Source organism: Dreissena polymorpha, chromosome 7 (assembly GCF_020536995.1).
Source record: "Dreissena polymorpha isolate Duluth1 chromosome 7, UMN_Dpol_1.0, whole genome shotgun sequence".
NCBI classification, from domain to species: Eukaryota; Metazoa; Mollusca; class Bivalvia; order Myida; family Dreissenidae; genus Dreissena; species Dreissena polymorpha.
The window spans coordinates 90,125,060-90,143,624 of NC_068361.1; the positions used below are offsets into that span (position 1 = coordinate 90,125,060).

General features: G+C 33.4%; 1 protein-coding gene across 1 annotated transcript in view; it reads left to right on the forward strand.

Annotated features, from left to right (window-relative positions):
- LOC127837753 (phytanoyl-CoA dioxygenase domain-containing protein 1-like) overlaps positions 1–18,565 on the forward strand; it is a 42,941-nt gene extending 24,376 nt beyond the window's left edge. The window contains exons 4-11 of the mRNA XM_052365102.1: positions 4,571–4,618; positions 5,026–5,081; positions 5,941–6,003; positions 8,895–8,916; positions 11,200–11,325; positions 12,417–12,545; positions 14,471–14,597; positions 15,068–18,565. Coding sequence (XP_052221062.1) covers positions 4,571–4,618; positions 5,026–5,081; positions 5,941–6,003; positions 8,895–8,916; positions 11,200–11,325; positions 12,417–12,545; positions 14,471–14,597; positions 15,068–15,113 — 617 coding nt within the window. The 3' untranslated portion in view covers positions 15,114–18,565. The remainder of the gene's footprint in view (positions 1–4,570; positions 4,619–5,025; positions 5,082–5,940; positions 6,004–8,894; positions 8,917–11,199; positions 11,326–12,416; positions 12,546–14,470; positions 14,598–15,067) is intronic.

Here is an 18,565-nt window from a genome sequence, read left to right on the forward strand (position 1 = left end):
CAGCGTCATTATTTGTTTTGGGACTTCTATTGCCCAAATTGGTCATAAAAATGATTACAATGTATTAACTATAGCAGTTTTTACCTTGATGGCTTAGGTGCTGAAGATATAGTTGACTTCGGATACGTTATCTGCGCATGTCAATAAGATGAATTAAACTGCATCACTCTATAGTGTTTAACATCATAAGTACTTTGTCCAGTGTTGCGTTACTTTTTGCCCTTCAAAGATTCTCATTCGCTGATTTTTCTTCTCACAATAAAAAACAGGTGTTTTACTTTTAGTGTGAAACACAATTATGTCCCTTTTGCATTTTATGTTGATGAAGTACTGTCTTTAATTCGTTATGAAACTGTAGACTTTAACTTCAACACTTACATCATTCCTCATGCAGTTTTAAAGGGACTGTCAACCACGAATGACGAGAAAAGAAAAGTTCTAAATTGCCATATTTTAAAAAAATTTAGTTTATATTGATTAAAATATCATGACTGTTATATACCATTACTTGAAAAAAGTTGTTATGTTTTCATATTTTAAGTATATTTGGTAATACATTTTACTGGGTACAGGTACCATGTAATTACTAGTTAACTATAAATAACGCAAGTAGATTGATCATCATCAAATTTTATTATCAAATATTCTGAAAATATTACCTTTTTTTTCAAGTAATGGAATATACCAGGCATGATATTTTTATCAATATAAACTTATAATTGTAAAAAATACTGGTTTTTGGAACTTTTCTTTTTTCGTCATTTGTGGTTGACGGTCCCTTTACATTCTATTCATAGATGGTGATGTCACTAAGTTATTGTCACATCTATACTAAGACGCATCACATTCCCCTGGTTTTGGGAATTATGCTTCCGCAAAAGAAGTTCTGCGTAGGAATGAAATTGTTTATGATGACAGAAAATTTCTTTTTTTATTGTGTGTTAAAAATGGAATGTTGTTTAAAAAAATATTATTTAATTATGTTTAAATGTGATTTTGAATCTCTATTAAGACTGATAGCGATTATCAGAAGCACGATTATCTGACCTACTCTCGCGTTCATTTTTTACTGGTAAAAGAAGTGCTACCCACCGTTCCTTTCACCTTAGTACACAGGTCGGTAAGACCGGTGTGTACACCATGGGTCCCTTTATATAAGTAACAACAAGAGCGCCGATGGCGTTGAAAGCATAGTTGCAAGATACAGGGAAGTTGCTGCTGAAGTAAATGTTTAGGTCAAAAAATACTAAATAGTTTCCTTATATGTTTCAATGAAAAAGCTACAAATTTGAGCGAAAATAAATACAACATTTTGCACATAGAGACCATCATAACCATACCTTTTCTTGACGGGCATTCGTAGCTGAATCGATTTAAGCAATAAAAAAATTTGTCATGTTCAAACCAAAAAAGAATTCGACTCAAATCAAAATCGACTGTTTTAGCACCTTCTTTTTTTGGCTGTTTTCTAGTGGATTGTAACCTTTTGCAGTACCATTATTTACTTTAATCTCTAACTTTATCCTATTTCAGGTATTTAATAGTGAACACCTATGCTTACCCTATCAATATCTCCTAACGATAAAACCAGAACAACAGTCTAAACTGTTAAACATGCCTTCGAGGAAAATATGATGATTTGTTCAGACAGGGACCTATACAGTATAGGTCCCTGGTTTAGAGAGTACAGACTCATGACTCAATTATCCATGACTCAATTATTTAGTTTATTAGTTTATTGTAACCTTAACAATTTCTGACATCACGAGTCGCCTCCCTTGTTGGTTCATGCTACCAAAATGTTCTATTTTTAGAAACGGGAATTCCAAATCGTGACGAATGTGAATGGTTACAAAATGACATAACTATGAAAATAAATACGTAGAATTACATCATTTCACGCATACCATTATGCAACCATCCGTTTTCTTTTTCGACTTGGTACATTTACGGTATTCCATTTAATATTTTACAGACACAACACTCGTCCAGAATTTGCGCGAATCCATTAAATTCGATGCCACATTTAAACCGTTAGCTCTACTCGTAACGTTAATTTCTGGCTCAAAGTAAATCATTTTAATTTCAATGAACACATCTCTATTACTTTCAAACTCTACTTCATTAAATCCATAGAAAGGCAGGTCAGAATCCATGTCATAAATCAGAAAACATTCATCGTACTCCGCTATTTTTTTTACACATTTACAAAAAATGAAAGTGCTTTATGCCCCACGTCCTGTTGAGAATATGTTAATTTCTATTTATAATACCAATGAAATTCTACATATCCTTAAACCAGGGCCTAATGAATTTGACCTCTCCCAAAACAGTTAACAAAGGAAATAGAAAGTAGGTGTGAGATCACTATCAACCAGAACAGAATTGTTTTAGGAACGAAATTTGTTTTAGTTTCTTAGAAGGTTTTTTCACGTAAAACGGTCTTAGAAAAATTCACTTAAAACGGTGTCAGCAATATTCTTGGAAGAAAACGTTCGAAAAACGTTTCTAAATAAAAAAATGTTAGAATTACCATATACTATATTAAATAGATATTTCGTCTGATTTTTGATCAGGTAAGGCTTCATAATGGTCAACCGTTCCATGTCGGTTTTCGAAATGTAGCCCTAACATAAGCATAGTTGCGTAACCGCAACTATGCTAAAAATCACTTATACGTTGATATGTATATTCATGGCTTTCTGATTTTAGTAACCCACTCATTTTATTGTATGCCCATTAACTTGTTCATCATTATCATTGTTAATGGATAAAAGGGATGGCCTTTAACAAAGTGCTTGAAGAGACAAACTCAATTTCCATAAATATTAACAATTATGGTCATAGTTAATAATTACAATCTAACCTTTATAGGCACCAATAAGAGAAGGCGAGAATGTTATTGGTTATAAATTATGTATTAAGCAAAGTGTGTATTGTTTATGTTTTCATTTTAAACTCTACAGCAAGTAAAAACTAAAATTTACATTGATACCATAAATCTGGTATGTAGTTAATCTTGTTGAACACAAACAATCAAATACAAATAAAGTTGTTTTATTTTCGCTTAAGTTTAAGTGCATAGACTTTTAGAATCAGGTTTTGATCAGAAGTGTTGTTATCTTTAAATTGCATTTATTGTCTTCTGTCCGATGCTTATTTATTGTTCAAATTACAACAACCCTGAAAAAGTATGCACTCTGGGCGTGCATAATGTTAACCCTTTGCATGCTGGGAAATTTGTCGTCTGCTAAAATGTTGTCTGCTGAATTTCTAAAATTATCATTTTCTTCGATTTTTTTCAAAGATTAATATCAGAATAGCAAACAGTTTGATCCTGATGAGACGCCACGTTCTGTGGCGTCTCATCTGGATCCAAACTGTTTGCAAAGGCCTTTAAAATTCGGTTCCAGCACTGAAAGGGTTAACAACTAGCACAATCCTTACTATGCTACCTAAATGAACCCAACAGTAGGCATATACATGTAGTAATCCCATTGTCTGTCCATGCACCTGTCAGTCCATCTGACTCGTTTTTGCAGAGCATTACACAGGAAGTATTACAGAGATTCAAAAGCTGTGTACATTGGTGAAGGATATTAATATAAGTTTGTACTACAAGTAAAACCACTATCAGCATTATTTTTTAAGTTATTTGCTTTTGCTGATTTTTAGCTCACCTGAGCACCTGAGAATGAAGTTCTCATGTAAAGCTATTTTCGTCCTCCTATGTGCATCCAAAAATCTCAGTCACCAGGTCACCAGGTCAAATCTAAGAAAAACATTGCCATGACTCTAGTGGCCTCATTTAATAATAAATCTTCATGAAGCTTAATTAGAAACTTGTTCAATATGTTGATCTTGACAATATCTATGCTGAGCTTGAATCTTTGTCCAAAACATATTTTACCTGCTCGAATCTTAGAAAAAGCAACTTTTGGTTAAAACTCAAGAGGTCACATTTTTATCTAGTCTTGATAAAATGTCTGCATACTGTTTATCTTGATAATGTCTCGGCTCAGTTTGAATTCGGGCCTCATGTGGCAAAAGCTGGGTCACCTGATCAAATGTTTGTGAAACCTTTTCTTATGCTCTGGAGGCCGCATGAATGATTCAATGATCAATCTCTTTGAAACAAGGTCAGAAGGTTAACCATGAAAATATATAGGCTTAGTTAAAATCCAAGTCCAAACACATGTCCACTAGGTCAAATCTTAAAACATAATGTTTTACTACTATGTAAACCAGACTAATGACTTTACCTTGATGAAATTTTACCAGAATGTTTATTTTGACAAAATCTGAGTCACATGGGGTCACAAACTTGGTCATTAGCTCAAGTCTTTGACACTTGTTGTGCCTTGAACTAATGTGAGCTCTTTGGGGTCATTGTGTCCATCTTTAAACCTTAATATATAAAGAATACTGAGAAGAAAAATATGTTGTTTATAAAGATATTGTTGTAGATCTCAGGCAAACATTTCAGCTTGTAGGTAATATATATCTGTTCTTACATTGCTTGTTATTTGAAATAATTGTTATTAGAAATGTTCCTTTTTATAACGTTTAGGCAGACTGAAGGTTGACAAGCACTTGGCCATAAACAAGATAGGTCATGGTAAGTTAACATTCTACAGTAATTTTGTATGTCATTAGTTCTCAAATTATCACCTGTTTGGATGTTTCCATTATTAATTTTATAAAGTTTAAGTCCATTTAAATGGAAGAATTATATATTGAAATGAAAACCATCTTAACTTTTAGCACAAATAATATTTATAGACTATTCAGTATTTGTAATAAACTATTAAACAGGGTAGACACTTTGACAGCTATTGTTTAAAGATCCGTTCATACATTAATTTTGCTTAGAAAACAATCCAAATGAAACAAACAAGTTTTATCACTTATTCCTGTATGATGACAAATATTGAGGATTTGTTTATTCTTTGAGTGCCAGCAAATGAATCAAAGCTGATTTCATGCTGAAAATGACATTCATGGTAACAACTGTCTCTTCTTCAGCCCTACATGTGCTTAGTGAGCCATTCAAGCAGTTTACGTTTAGTGAAAAGATGAAGGTAAAACAATTTTGGTTTGTATCAATAACTGTATATTTCCGAATAACAGTAATTGCCTATGGATGCATAAGATTCTGCAAGGGGGCTTTTTGGAGAAGTCTGCTAGTTTTTCTGTTCGCATTAGGGGCCTTATTAGCCCTTTGCATGCTGGGAAATTTGTCTTCTGCTAAAATGTTGTCTGCTGAATTTCTAAAATTAGCATTTTCTTCGATTATTTTCAAAGAATACTATCAGAATAGCAAACAGTTTGGATCCTGATGAGACGCCACATTCTGTGGCGTCTCATCTGGATCCAAACTGTTTGCAAAGGCCTTCAAAATTCGGTTCCCGCACTGAAAGAGTTAGACATAGTCCAATCTACCTTCCCATAAAGATTGGAAAGCTTGCTGGGAACTTGGATATTAATTAAACAGACCATTTATATATAAGCTGAACAAACATAAATGGAGGAAGTATCTAGGCGTACTTCATTATGCCTTTGTATATGAATCATATTACAGGTTACTAAACAGATACTTAAAAGATCAGTTGAACAATTATAAATGGAAAATAAAATTATTGACTAGGCTTACTCAATTTGTTTATATGCCTTTGCATAGTTGTTTAAATAATAACTCTTGAAAATTTGCATGGAACTTTGAAAGTCATCAAAGCAGATCCTGAAAACATTTATGTAAAACAATGATAAATGGAAAATAGAGTAATTGCCTCAACTCACAGAATAAATGAATATGCCTTAGCAAACTTTTATAAATTAAAAACAAATAGATAAGTCAAACAATAATGAATGGAAAAAAAACAATTTTGAACGAGACATGAGAAAAAAAATCTATATTCCAGGATGCTTGTTCTGTTGCAGAATCTTGCTACAAGCCTTGGACTCCAAGACCCTGTGGTGTGCCAAAGTATGTACATATTTAAGGTGTGTGGTTTTATTAACTTAATAGAGTGTTTGGGTGTTTGGATATCCTAACCTTTAATCTTCTTTGTAAAAATGCTTTGGTTTTAAAAGGTTTAGTTGTTTGGTTAATGCTGGGTCGTCTGTCATTGTGTGCGTGCTTGCTTAACCTTATCTTTAAACAACTTCTTATTAACCACTGGGCATATTGTAGCAAAACTTTATATTAATTAAAACTTCACACATTTACTCTTTTATTAAATATTTTGGCCAAAGGCCTTCTTCAGTAAACGATTATTAAGACAACTTTACATAGCGTTTTCTTTTGTCGATCATAACGGAAGTAAATACAAAAATACAAACAAATGACGTAATGTTACCCGACCTGAACGTGACGTTACGCGCCTATATTCGGAAGTCGCTACATATTATGAGTTATACGCTGTGTATATATTATTATATAGATATTATACACATATACCCACATATACGCATATACACACATATATATACACATACACATGCATAGATACATATACATATATACACATATATGTATATAAACACACTTATACATATACTCACATACATATACACATACATACATACATACATACATACACATATATATATATATACATATACACATATACATGTTCACAATATACATATACATAACATATATAATGTCTATAAAATAAACATAAATATTATTATTTATTATAAGCATTATATGCTGTCTATTAATGTTGCCGACTGGAACACACTGTCTTTTACATTACATCCGAACGGTTTCATAGTTTTAAGTCTCTTTATCCACAACGCTTCTCTAATTACACGCTCTTGGCGTCCAGCAATATTTAGCGTCTCCAGGACCGAGAAGTACATATTGTCATCGCAGTGGCTCGAATCGAAGGCCTTTGGCCGAAATATTTAATAAAAGAGTAAATGTGTGAAGTTTTAATAATTTCCTCCCTCAGGAGATCCAATACATAGAGTATTTATATTAATTATTCTTTGGTGACCCTCTTTCAAATTTGTTCAAGTCTTCCATTAGGTATGTACTTCATAAGACCAAAAAGTAGACTTTAATCTTAATCTCTGAAATCATGAAAATAAGGTGCTTAATATTTGGTGTCTGACTGTCCTTTACAAATTTGTGCCAAGCATGCCCCCAAGTGTAAAAATGGCTATGCTCAAGAGTTAACGTGATCTTATTTCTACATGTTTAAACTTATGTAATAAAATAACTTATATTTTTTTCTCTTAAAGGACAAGTCCAAATGATGTTAAATTTTACAGTCATAGAACATCGTAGGGTAGTTTTCTACTTAATTATTCCTTAGAGTAAAAAATTGCCATGCCATTGGAGTTACTTGTTTTAAACCCCTGTTATGGTGGCATAAAGCAGTTAGATTGTTCGGTCATCCGCCTGTCTGTCAATCCGCTTGGCCAGCATTCAGTTTCCAGATTTTTTTCTTAATCTTTTTCCATAAAAGTTATTAACCTGATTTGTGGTATGTTGGTCTACATGCATGAATTACAGATCAAGTTCGAGTTTCTTTCTGTCTTGATTTCTTGCAAAGCAATGGGCCTTAAAAAAAATTGAAATAATACTTTTCCGGATTTTTTTTTCCAAAATACTTTCAGATACTGACCTTTTTTTGGTATGTGAGTCTACCTACATGACCCACAGATCAAGTTCAAGTTTTGTTCTGGTCCATTGATTTTTGACGAAGTTATGAGCGTTGGACTTTTCTAAGAAATAACACTTTTCTGCATTTTGCAAAATGCTTACAGATATTTACCTGATTTTTGGTGTTTGTGTCTACCTGCATGTCCTTTCAATCAAGGTTGAGTTTTTTTTATGTATGTGGAGTTTTGAGACAAAAGTGGACTGAGGGAGCATCTGTGCCCTATGGACACATTTCTTGCCTAATATGAATATGATATTATCCTAACCTTCTAAAATCTACTTTGAAACCGTATGGCTCCAAATTTTTATTTTGGCATATAACATCACATGGTGGTCTTCTATCAGGTTTGTTTAAATCATGACCATCTGTTCACATTTGCACAATCCTGGACTTTACTTATTTCATATATAGCGTGGCTGGGCTCATGGTGGCTCATTTGGGGCATTCAGGATACTGTGATGTCTGCCGTCAGTCATTGTGGGTGTGCATATTTTTTTTGTTCCCACGACTTCTTCTCATGCACTGCTGGGTAGATTTTAAAGAAACTTCATAAGAATGGTGCTCCATTCTCTGTCTAAATTGTTTGTTTTTTTAGATCCGCTGCATATGTGAATGTGTGTCAGCAGAGCTAAAAAATAGATTTTACAGTGGAAACCTTAACAAAATTGCCCTGAAACCAAAAGTGTATTACATGTATTTGGTTTGTTACATTGTAAAGTAGTCATGTTGTTTATTTTTCCATGCCAAAGGCCAAGGGATATAGAATTGGCCTTGTCATTCTGTCAATCTGCCCGTCTGTCTGCTTGTCACATTAAAAAAAAATTGGGGGGGGGGGGGGGGGGGGGGGGGTATCATTTCAAAGAATTTGCTTGTTGAACACAAAATATAGGAGGCAATGCAGTTTTTTTATATGCCCGTCGCCAGTATTTTAACCTTATGATTACTCTTTCTCAGAACTCGTGTTCTAATGATTTATTTGCTGAATTCTAAAATGGTTATGGAAATAACACAGAAGCTGCTATGAACAGTTGAGTTTCTTTATTGTCAGGTGAACAACCCATAGCCATTTGCCCTCTTGTCTTTCTGTTCCTGTCCAACGTAACATGTATGAAATTGTTATTATTGTATACAAGTTCATTACTGTACTTTAACATCAATTCAATTGAAAACTAATTGTGTTTTTGTGCATCTCAAATTAATGTAAAAAACGTTTTTCAGCAACCAGGCATTGGTGGTGAAGGTAAGCAATATTCTTTTAATACTATCATAATAACAGGGGTTCTGAAATATGCTGTCCGAGTTGTCCGAGTCGTCAATTTACCCTTCCGGGCAAGCAGTTTTTGAAAGCTGGCTTGTCCGCAGACAAGTAAAATTTCCGTGGTAAAATTTGTTTCAAGAACGAAACTTCAATACTTTTGAAAAAAAAAACGAAGTTTATATAAATAGCTTATGATTAATCTGCGGACTAGCACACTTTTTTAACTGGAGGTATGTTATTTTCTGATAATAATTATTTAATGTGGTAAACCAGTCCACGAGTATATATAGCAACAGCCAATCACGTATAAGAAAACAATTTTAATCAGGGACCTATGTCCCTGTTTTAATAGAGAAACCAGCACACATGTGTATAGCAACAGCCAATCACGCATAAGAATTTTAAGATAACACTTTTCGTACATTGCAAATGGCCGCATACATGTTCTAACGACCTGCATTCGATTTTTATATAATAAAACGACTTCAACGTCTAGCCATGACGCTAATCAGACCAATGATAAAATCAGTTCGGCGTCGGAAAAGAAGAGAAAAGCCAAGTATGAATATGATGAACACACGACGCCAAGCGGAAACGAGAATTTTTTGAGTCTTGGCTAATTGATTTTCCTTGGCTTGAAACGTTGCCGATGTGTGTAAATGTAAACTTCGTAAGGAGTTTCCTTTATTAGCGGATAATTATATACTTATAATTAACGGAGATTATTTTATTTCAAGTGAATTGTCTAGTCATGTTGAGATTATTAAATATCCTAGATGGTACCATGTTAGTCGAACTTGTTGACGCTCTCAAATATTAAGCTACTTTTTATATTGGTAATATTTGGAGTTCCAAAGAATTTAGCCCACATAAAAAGTATCTCTAAATTCTTTGCTCGTCTTATAAATAAGACTAGTATCATGTGTGACTTAAACGTGATCTTATTATATGCACATCTTGCTTGTATTTTTTGTTCAATTTTCTAGTTAATTATGTTTATAATTTTAAATAGAAGTTAACAAAAGTGTATGCTTGTATTATTTGCTTAATTAGTAATGACCTTTTCCTTTATCTTTCTTAAAAGTACGGACAAGTACTTCTTTGGTACGGACAAGTGAATTTGTGGGTCCAACCTGTCCGTGGACAATTAGACTCTTAAAATATTTCAGAACCCCTGAATAATATTCAAGTATTCATTGAAATATTATGTATGCAGATAATATTGGAATATGAAAAAAGAACTTTGAATATTTTATATTCACATCATATTGCAAAAATGCAAACTAATAATCATTAAAATCTTAAATCTATTGCAATGTGAAAATAATCTTTAGAATATTTTTAACCAGGTTTTCCGAAGGAAAAAACTGGTTATTAGATTGGCGAATGCGGGCGGGCTGGCTGGCTGGCTGGCGGGCTGGCTGGCGGGCGGGCGGAACAAGCTTGTCCGGGCCATAACTATGTCGTTCATTGTCAGATTTTAAAATCATTTGGCACATTTGTTCACCATCATTGGACGGTGTGTCGCGCGAAATAATTACGTCGATATCTCCAAGGTCAAGGTCACACTTTGAGTTCAAAGGTCAAAAATGGCCATAAATGAGCTTGTCCTGGCCATAACTATGTCATTCATTGTGAGATTTTAAAATCATTTGGCACATTTGTTCACCATCATGGGACGGTGTGTCGCACGAAAGAATCACGTCAATATCTCCAATGTCAAGGTCGCCACGACTAAAAATAGATTTTTTTTAAAAACAAACTTACAAAGGGGGTTTATTTTGTTTGTTCATTTCAAAAGTTCAGTTTGAGTTTTCTCCCTTTATCAGATTTTTTTTTCACAATGAAAACCTGGTTTTGTGACAATTTTGTCCCTTGTTCTAATATGCAGTATGAACAAAACATTGCAATATTACGTTTTTTAATACAATGTATGCATCTACTGCAGTATAAAATGCCACTTGAATATTATATGTGCATCTACTGCAATAAAAAAATGTCATTTGAATATTATATAAACATCTTTTTCAATATGAAAATAGTCATTAGAGTAATATACATGTACTAAAATATGTATTATGCACAAACTATTGGTATAAGAAAAAGACATTTGAAAATTATAAAGATCTATGTGCATACTATTGTAAAATGATAAAAGTCAAGCATAAATGAATCCAATTACGTAATACTTTAGATGTATAGGTGTTTAATAGGCACTTTTTTGTTGTAATATAAAGACAGCACTTTGCTGATTGCTACTTTCAGTGACTCCCCATCAGGACTCCACGTTCCTCTTCACAGATCCGATGCGATTGGTTGGTTTCTGGATAGCTCTGGAGGATGCAACTCTGGAGAACGGCTGTCTATGGTTCATACCGGGGTCACATAAGAGTGAGTACGGGCAGATATTAACAGGCTTCACAACAGTCGGGGCCAGTAATATTGACTAGTTTATCAGACCTTGTGGCCAGTAATGGTTGCGTCTTTTGTTGAAATTGTTGTGTTACTTTTGTTTCCGATACTCCATAAGCTTTTGCAGATCTTCTACTAATTCTATGTACTATGAAGCTTTGTGTTTTATCTTATTATTTATCATTTAATAAATCAAAAAAGAAATTAAATTTCTCTGCAACTGTTTTTGCCAAAAAGTCATCATGCAAATTCGATTGATTTGCCCTGTCCTACAAAATTTTTCTTTTTCAAAATTTATCTCAAGTTAAGTAGTAGACATTTCAGCTCAAAGCAAATAGCTGGCAATTAATGTTGATGGTGGTCAAGATTGTAAAAAGGAGACTTATATTGGTATTGAAGGCAGTCGGAGAAGTGTGGTTTGTACTACGAAATGTTGCATTATATGCCACTGGAGTCCATCTTACATGTACAACAAATTTATGTTACTATAAAACTTTAAAGGAATACAATCGCTTTTCTCAAATAAAATTGATTGATGATTTTTAGCTTGGCTGTTTTCGGTGAAAACCCGAGGTATTGTCATAGCCAGCTCGTCGTGTCTTGTCCGTCGTTGTGTCGTCCGCGTCTTGCTAAAACCTTAACATTTTGTCAAGGTTTTGAACATTGGCTCTAAAATCAAAGTGCTTTCACCTACAACTTTGAAACTTCATATGTAGCTGCACCTTGATGAGTTTTACACGCCTACCCATATTTGGGTCACTAGGTCAAAGGTCAAGGTCACTGTGACTTCTAAAAAAAATACTATTCAATATTAGGAATATATATATCCTAAATGTTTCCTTGTTGTGCTCTTCAGTCAGATTTTTATTAGTAATAGTGACTCTTATGAGTGATAAAGAAATTGAACTTTGAAAATGGGGATCAGGTTCCTGACCTTGAAATTAAACCCTAGTACTTATGCTCTCAAAAGTCCAATCTTTTATCAGTAGACCATACAGCTTAAATTTCAGTCGTAACCTAAATTTGTAGCAATATCTATTTTAAGACGGTGCCAACTTATGTAATTGTAGATGGGTTAGCGGGTGGCAGGCGCATGGTGCGAAACCCAAATAAGGAACCAGGGCAGTCCGGTACAATGTTTAGAGGAGAAAACCCCAAACACAACTATGAAGATTTTGTGGCTGGTCCTGTTAAGAAAGGTATGTATGTCACCAGCTTGCGTGCATGACTTTGATTTTTTTTTACTACAGACTGTGCAGAGACATGACATTTTGCAATTTAAGGAATGCTCGTGGAGGGTTGTTTAGGAGGTTGGAATTCTAATGTAATCTGTATGTCCATATATCATTTTGTCGGTCATTCTGGTGCTCTTCTTCGTATTAAGAGTATTCAGCCGCGGGTTTCTCACCACTTTTGCACTTGTATTGGTACAAGTCGAATTGGAAAAATTAGCATTGCTTATGGCAAAATAGTGATTTTTAGCTCGACTATTATATATGAAATATATATAGTGGAGCTATCCTACTCACCCCGGTGTTTCCGTTCCGTTAGCGTGCAAATGTTTAAGTTTTCGTACTACCCCAATTATTTTCATTGTCCCTTGACATATTGCTTTCATATTTTGCATTCTTGTTTACCAACATTACCCCAACCTACAAACAAGAGCAGACAACTCTATCAAGCATTTTGCCATAATTATGGCCCCTTTTCCGCTTAGAATATGCAGCAAATGTTAAAGTTTTCATAATACCCCATTTATTTTCATTGTCCCTTGACATATTGCTTTCATATTTTGCATACTTGTTTACCAACATCACCCCAACCTATAAACAAGAGCAGACAACTCTATCAAGCATTTTGTCATAATTATTGCCCCTTTTATACTTAGAATATGCATATTATTGATAAATCTATGTTAAAGTTTGCGTACTACCCCAAATATTTCCTATATCCTTTGACATATTGCTTTAATATGTTGCATACTTGTTTACCAATATGACCCCAACCTATAAACAAGAGCAGACCACTGTATCAAGCATTTTAACATAATTATTGCCCCTTTTACACTTAGATAATTAAACATTTTGCTTAAATTGCCATAACTTCTTTATTTATGATCCTATTTTATTATTACTTTGACAAAACAACACTTACCTGAATACCACAATGGATTCCACCCAAACAATACCCCACGCCCCTACCCAGAATCCTTCCTCCCCCCCCCCACCCAACCTCCCCCCCCCAAAAAAAATAAATATTTTTTTTCAACATCATCTAATAAATTATCACACCCCACATTATACCCCCCTTTCACCCCCACCCCGACCCCCCATTTTTTTTTCAAAACATCATCTAACAAATTACCACACCCCACATTATACCCCCCCTCTCACCCCCCCCGCCCCACCCCCCCCTACCCCCCATAAAAAAAGAACTTTTTCTTCCTTTCTTTTTTTCTTCCTTTCTTTGTTTTTTATTTTTGAAAGATCGTCTAATAAATGACCACACCCCACATAATGGCTTTTGTTATACTGTCAAGCACTCGAATAGTCAAGCGGCTGTCCTCTGACAGCTCTTGTTTAATCGCTTATAATAATCAATTTTAAAAATCATCCAAAACCAGAATGGAAATGGTACTGTTTTCCACTACCATTTTTTATAAGAATTTCGCTGGCATTGTTCTGTAAAGTGAGACTTGCTGAGCAATGGTCTAACAAATAAGTTGAATGAACATTAAAACATAATGAGGTTCATGCACACTTATTTTTAATGCTACATGCCGCAAACATACCTTCGCTGGCATAATATGGCCTAAGGCCCAAGAATGCATGAAGCGGCTCTAATATACTTAAGTTAAACACTCACACTAAATTTGAGAACACATTGGACTTAACAAATCTTCAGAAAAAGATACATTATAGCAAGACCTGTCTTGGTTTCGGAAATCAGATGGGTGTGATAAAAATTACTGTTGCAAACTAGGCAAGAAGATTTTTACTTTATTAGTTGAGAATTTAATGTGACATTGCCATACAAGGTTGTACACATACTTTTTTGCAAATGTTATCTGGTTTACTTGCTCAATTGCTGCTTAATATTGCTGAAGGACATTTATTTCTGGCAGGTACGATGGTTCTGATTCATGGAGAAGTCGTGCATAGGAGTGAGCGTAACACATCGCCTGTCTCTCGTCACATCTACACGTTCCACATGTTTGATCAGAAGGATACGCATTACAGTGAGGAAAACTGGTAATGACCGTTATAAACTAGCACTCGCCTACAGCTACCCACTTTTGTTATGTCCATACTTCTTATAAAGTGTACATAGTAGTTGTTTATGAAAAAAATAGGGAGTCATCTCAATTGTCATGGGCCATTGGTTTGTGGCCACATTTTAATGTATCGCCCTATTATTTTTAAAGAAGTTTTTGATCTTTTAAAACAGGTTCATAATGAATTCCACAGGGACCATCTTTGTTAAACATCTAAGCATCTAGGCATCAACATATGTGCTTAAATGATTTCAGTCATTTTATTCCTTGTCACGTATTAGTGTTTGTGCAATTTCTTTTTTTCAGACCATGATAAGTGTAAAAAAATTGATTGTCACTTTAAAATGTTATGGTACATTTACAAGTTGGCAACTTTTAAAGACTTTTACTAACCTTCTCTAATATAGCAAGACTCTAAAAGAAAACAAGTTTTTAAATAATTTTTAGGTTACAACCGACTGAGTCCATGCCTTTCGCCAGACTGTTTGCATGAGGTAACCAAACTACCGCTAGTGCTTAAGGGCAGTTTTCAGAAGAGAATAATTGAAAAGCAATAGGAGAGCCAGACCACATACTATTGCAAAGATAGGCCAGTGATGTCTCAGGAACAATTGATCAGTCTGCATCATTTGATATGATAATCAGTTTACCTATTATAGTATTGAGCTCACTATTATATTTGTATATGACATAAAAAATGTATTTTGTTTCAGGTTATTTGACCAAAAATGTGGTTCTCAATAAAAGCCTCTTTATTGACTTAAAAAAAGTGAATATCAAAGCAAAGATGCTATATCTCTATGAATATTTAAAATAGATTGATTCTCTCTTCAAATTGTTTGCTGGTGGATTCAATGAAAACAAAATACTTACAAACCAGGAGTAATTATTATTCAAAATAAAGAAAATATCTGACAATAGAAATACACTTTTGCATGGCAGGTCAGAGAATTTTTAGGGCAGAATAGTACATGTTTAAGTTTTAATTCTATATTTACCCCATGTTAATTAGATATTTATTTAGAGTCTTAAACACAAATCAAGGAGTTAACTACAGCTATTATATGCTAGACTCAGACCAAGAAGAGGTTTTTAACCAAGGATCTATAAACTAACATTTATTGATAAATCTTTGGTTTAACTAATGCTGTCATTTTATTTCAACAAATATATTATGGAAAACCACATGAAAATGAGGTATTTACTAAAGCAATATTGAATTATATCAATATATTATATTTATGCAACACAATCATGTGTGGTATTATTTTTGATCTACTAGCAATGGTTTATTTAACATTTATTTTATGAATAATTTTTAATTACATTTTAATTAAATCGACGGTGGTTTGTCGAAAATACATTTTGGTGCATAACCTACCGGTATTTCAAAGATCTATAAATGAATAGTTAATATATCTCTGCATTATGATTATATCGTAGACTATTTAAGTCTATTTTGTATTGCAATTCTCTACAAAGACCTATAGATAACACAGATTGGAAACTTCGCGCCTTATCGGGCTATCTCTCGGCGGGGTCACGTGTTCGAGAAACTGATAAGAACACTTGAGATCAGCAGACGATTTATTCCATGAATCAATCGGAGTAGTCCGGAGATAGCCGGTGTATCACGATTGCGATAAGATAGCGACGCGTCAGTAGCAACGGCTACGATTATCGAAAAAATTATGCGAAAATGTTACGGAGCTGTAGAAAGGCGGCTGTAACTTGGTCAATAATGATCCGATTTTTATAAAATAAAGTTTCATAGAAACATGAGTAATTATGTTTTTATAAAATCTCGATTTTATTTACCTACAATAAGAATTTATAATGCCGCGATCATTGAAGAAATTGCGCTAAGAACTTCCAAATCGCGGCGAGAATGCTGTTGAATAGTTTATTTGAAAGGCTTTTGCTGATAAAATATTCTTGTATAATTTGGTATTTCAAACAGTTAAAACTTTATAAAATATTATTATTTCAAAACGGATAGATATATGTGGACACATAGATCTAGGTCTCTGATTAAAACAACATTACAGTAAAATAAATGATATGATCGTTCGATCCAAAAACGGTTTTAGTTAGACTTATTTCAATGTTGATTGTGTAGATTTTTTTCCATTGTTTAATTCTCTTTTTATTTAGATCTTATTCATGAGTTATAGGTTATTAAAGTTTTGTTTGTAATCCAGTTTTTTTCTTTTGGTAATTAAATTAAGCTTTCAGTATCGTGGGCTAGGATTTCGCGAAAAGAAAAAAACAAAAACATTTCACGCGCGTGTTAATCGTCGGATCAATTAGCGAACTGAGATGCTTTGTGTGTTTTTTCTTTACTCTTGAGAATTAATTAAAGGAAGGGATTCTTACTTCAATTATCAGTTTGCGTTGTTGATTGATTTTAACTGTGTGATCAGTGGCCGCGGCCGGCGAATTCATTCTTTATATGTCATTGTGATGTCCAATTAAGGTAAGTCTTTGTTGTGAATGTGTTAGATTTTAATATACTTGTTTATAATAGTACGTTATAAACACGGTGAAATGCTGTATAAAACTGTTTAAAAAAAGGCTATTCTCGATTGTGTATCTTATAAGTTGGACATACTAGTAAAAAATCTTACTTCAACGATATGGGATGAGAAATAGAAAAGTTTTTCAAAAAGAAACAAACCACTATGGCGATAGGTGTGAAAAATGATTGAATGAAATAACAGTATAAAATTGTACAAATTGTACAAAGGCAAAATCCTTTAAAATGACTTATTTTCGTCTACTTTTTATAAATCATACCTAGAATTACATATCACCAAGCATTACAATCTGACTTAATCGATTTGGGATGAAAAATGAAAAAGTTTATCAAAAAGAACAAAAACACGTTTGACAGCTATCTTGTACAACAGAACAAAAGAGCTTAAAATTGTACCAACATTGTAAAAGGCCAAATACTTTAAATTGAATATTTTCTTCTAGTTTGTTTAAATCTATACTTAGATTAACATATTGCATAGCATAAAAAATCTTACTTCAAAGATATGGGATAGAAATAAAATAGAGAAGTGTTTCAAAAAAATACAAACCACTAGATTGAATGAAATAACAGTATAAATAGTACAAATTGTACAAGGGCAAAATCCTTTAAAATACCTCATTTTCGTCTACTTTTTATAAATCATACATAGATTAACATCTCACCTAGCATAAAAATCTTACGTTATCAATATGTGATGCTTAATGAAGAAGTTTATAGAAAAATGCTTCGGGCCTTTCAATTTTTCAAAAATTATCGAAAATGATCGAATCCAGTGTTCTCTTTCAAATTCCGATAAATTAATAATTAATTAGAATAATAATTACCAAAACCTAAAGAATTATCAACACAGAAAATAAATACTTATTTTTAATCACACAAAAAATATTCAATATGTCTTTTTTCGGCGACCGACTTTGCTCACTACGTTAAGTTCGTAACGTTGCGCTTTCAGGCATTCATTGCTCTGCAAACTGACAACCGAGCGCTAAAAACACTAATTAACACATTAAAATTGTTAATAACAATATCAAAATAATATAAACTTACCAGATCATGCTCAGAATACCCTACGACATCAAATATTAACGACTAATTACGAAGAATAATTGTTTGCTTTATAAGAAAATGGCCGACAGCAGCTGGGACAGGGAAGAATCTACAGGTACACCGGCATCTCCAAAATCAAGGTCACGTGACCCGCGTCCGCCGATAGATATTATCGCATATCGCTATAGCGAAGACGAGAGATTCCAATCTGTGTTATCTATATGTCTTTGTTCTCTTGTAGCGTTCATATATATTTTTTGATTATGCATAACTTTAAATATGATTAAGATTGCATGTTTCTCTTAGTTATATAACGTATAATATTTGTAACGAAATTATTAAATAAAAACACAGATTTA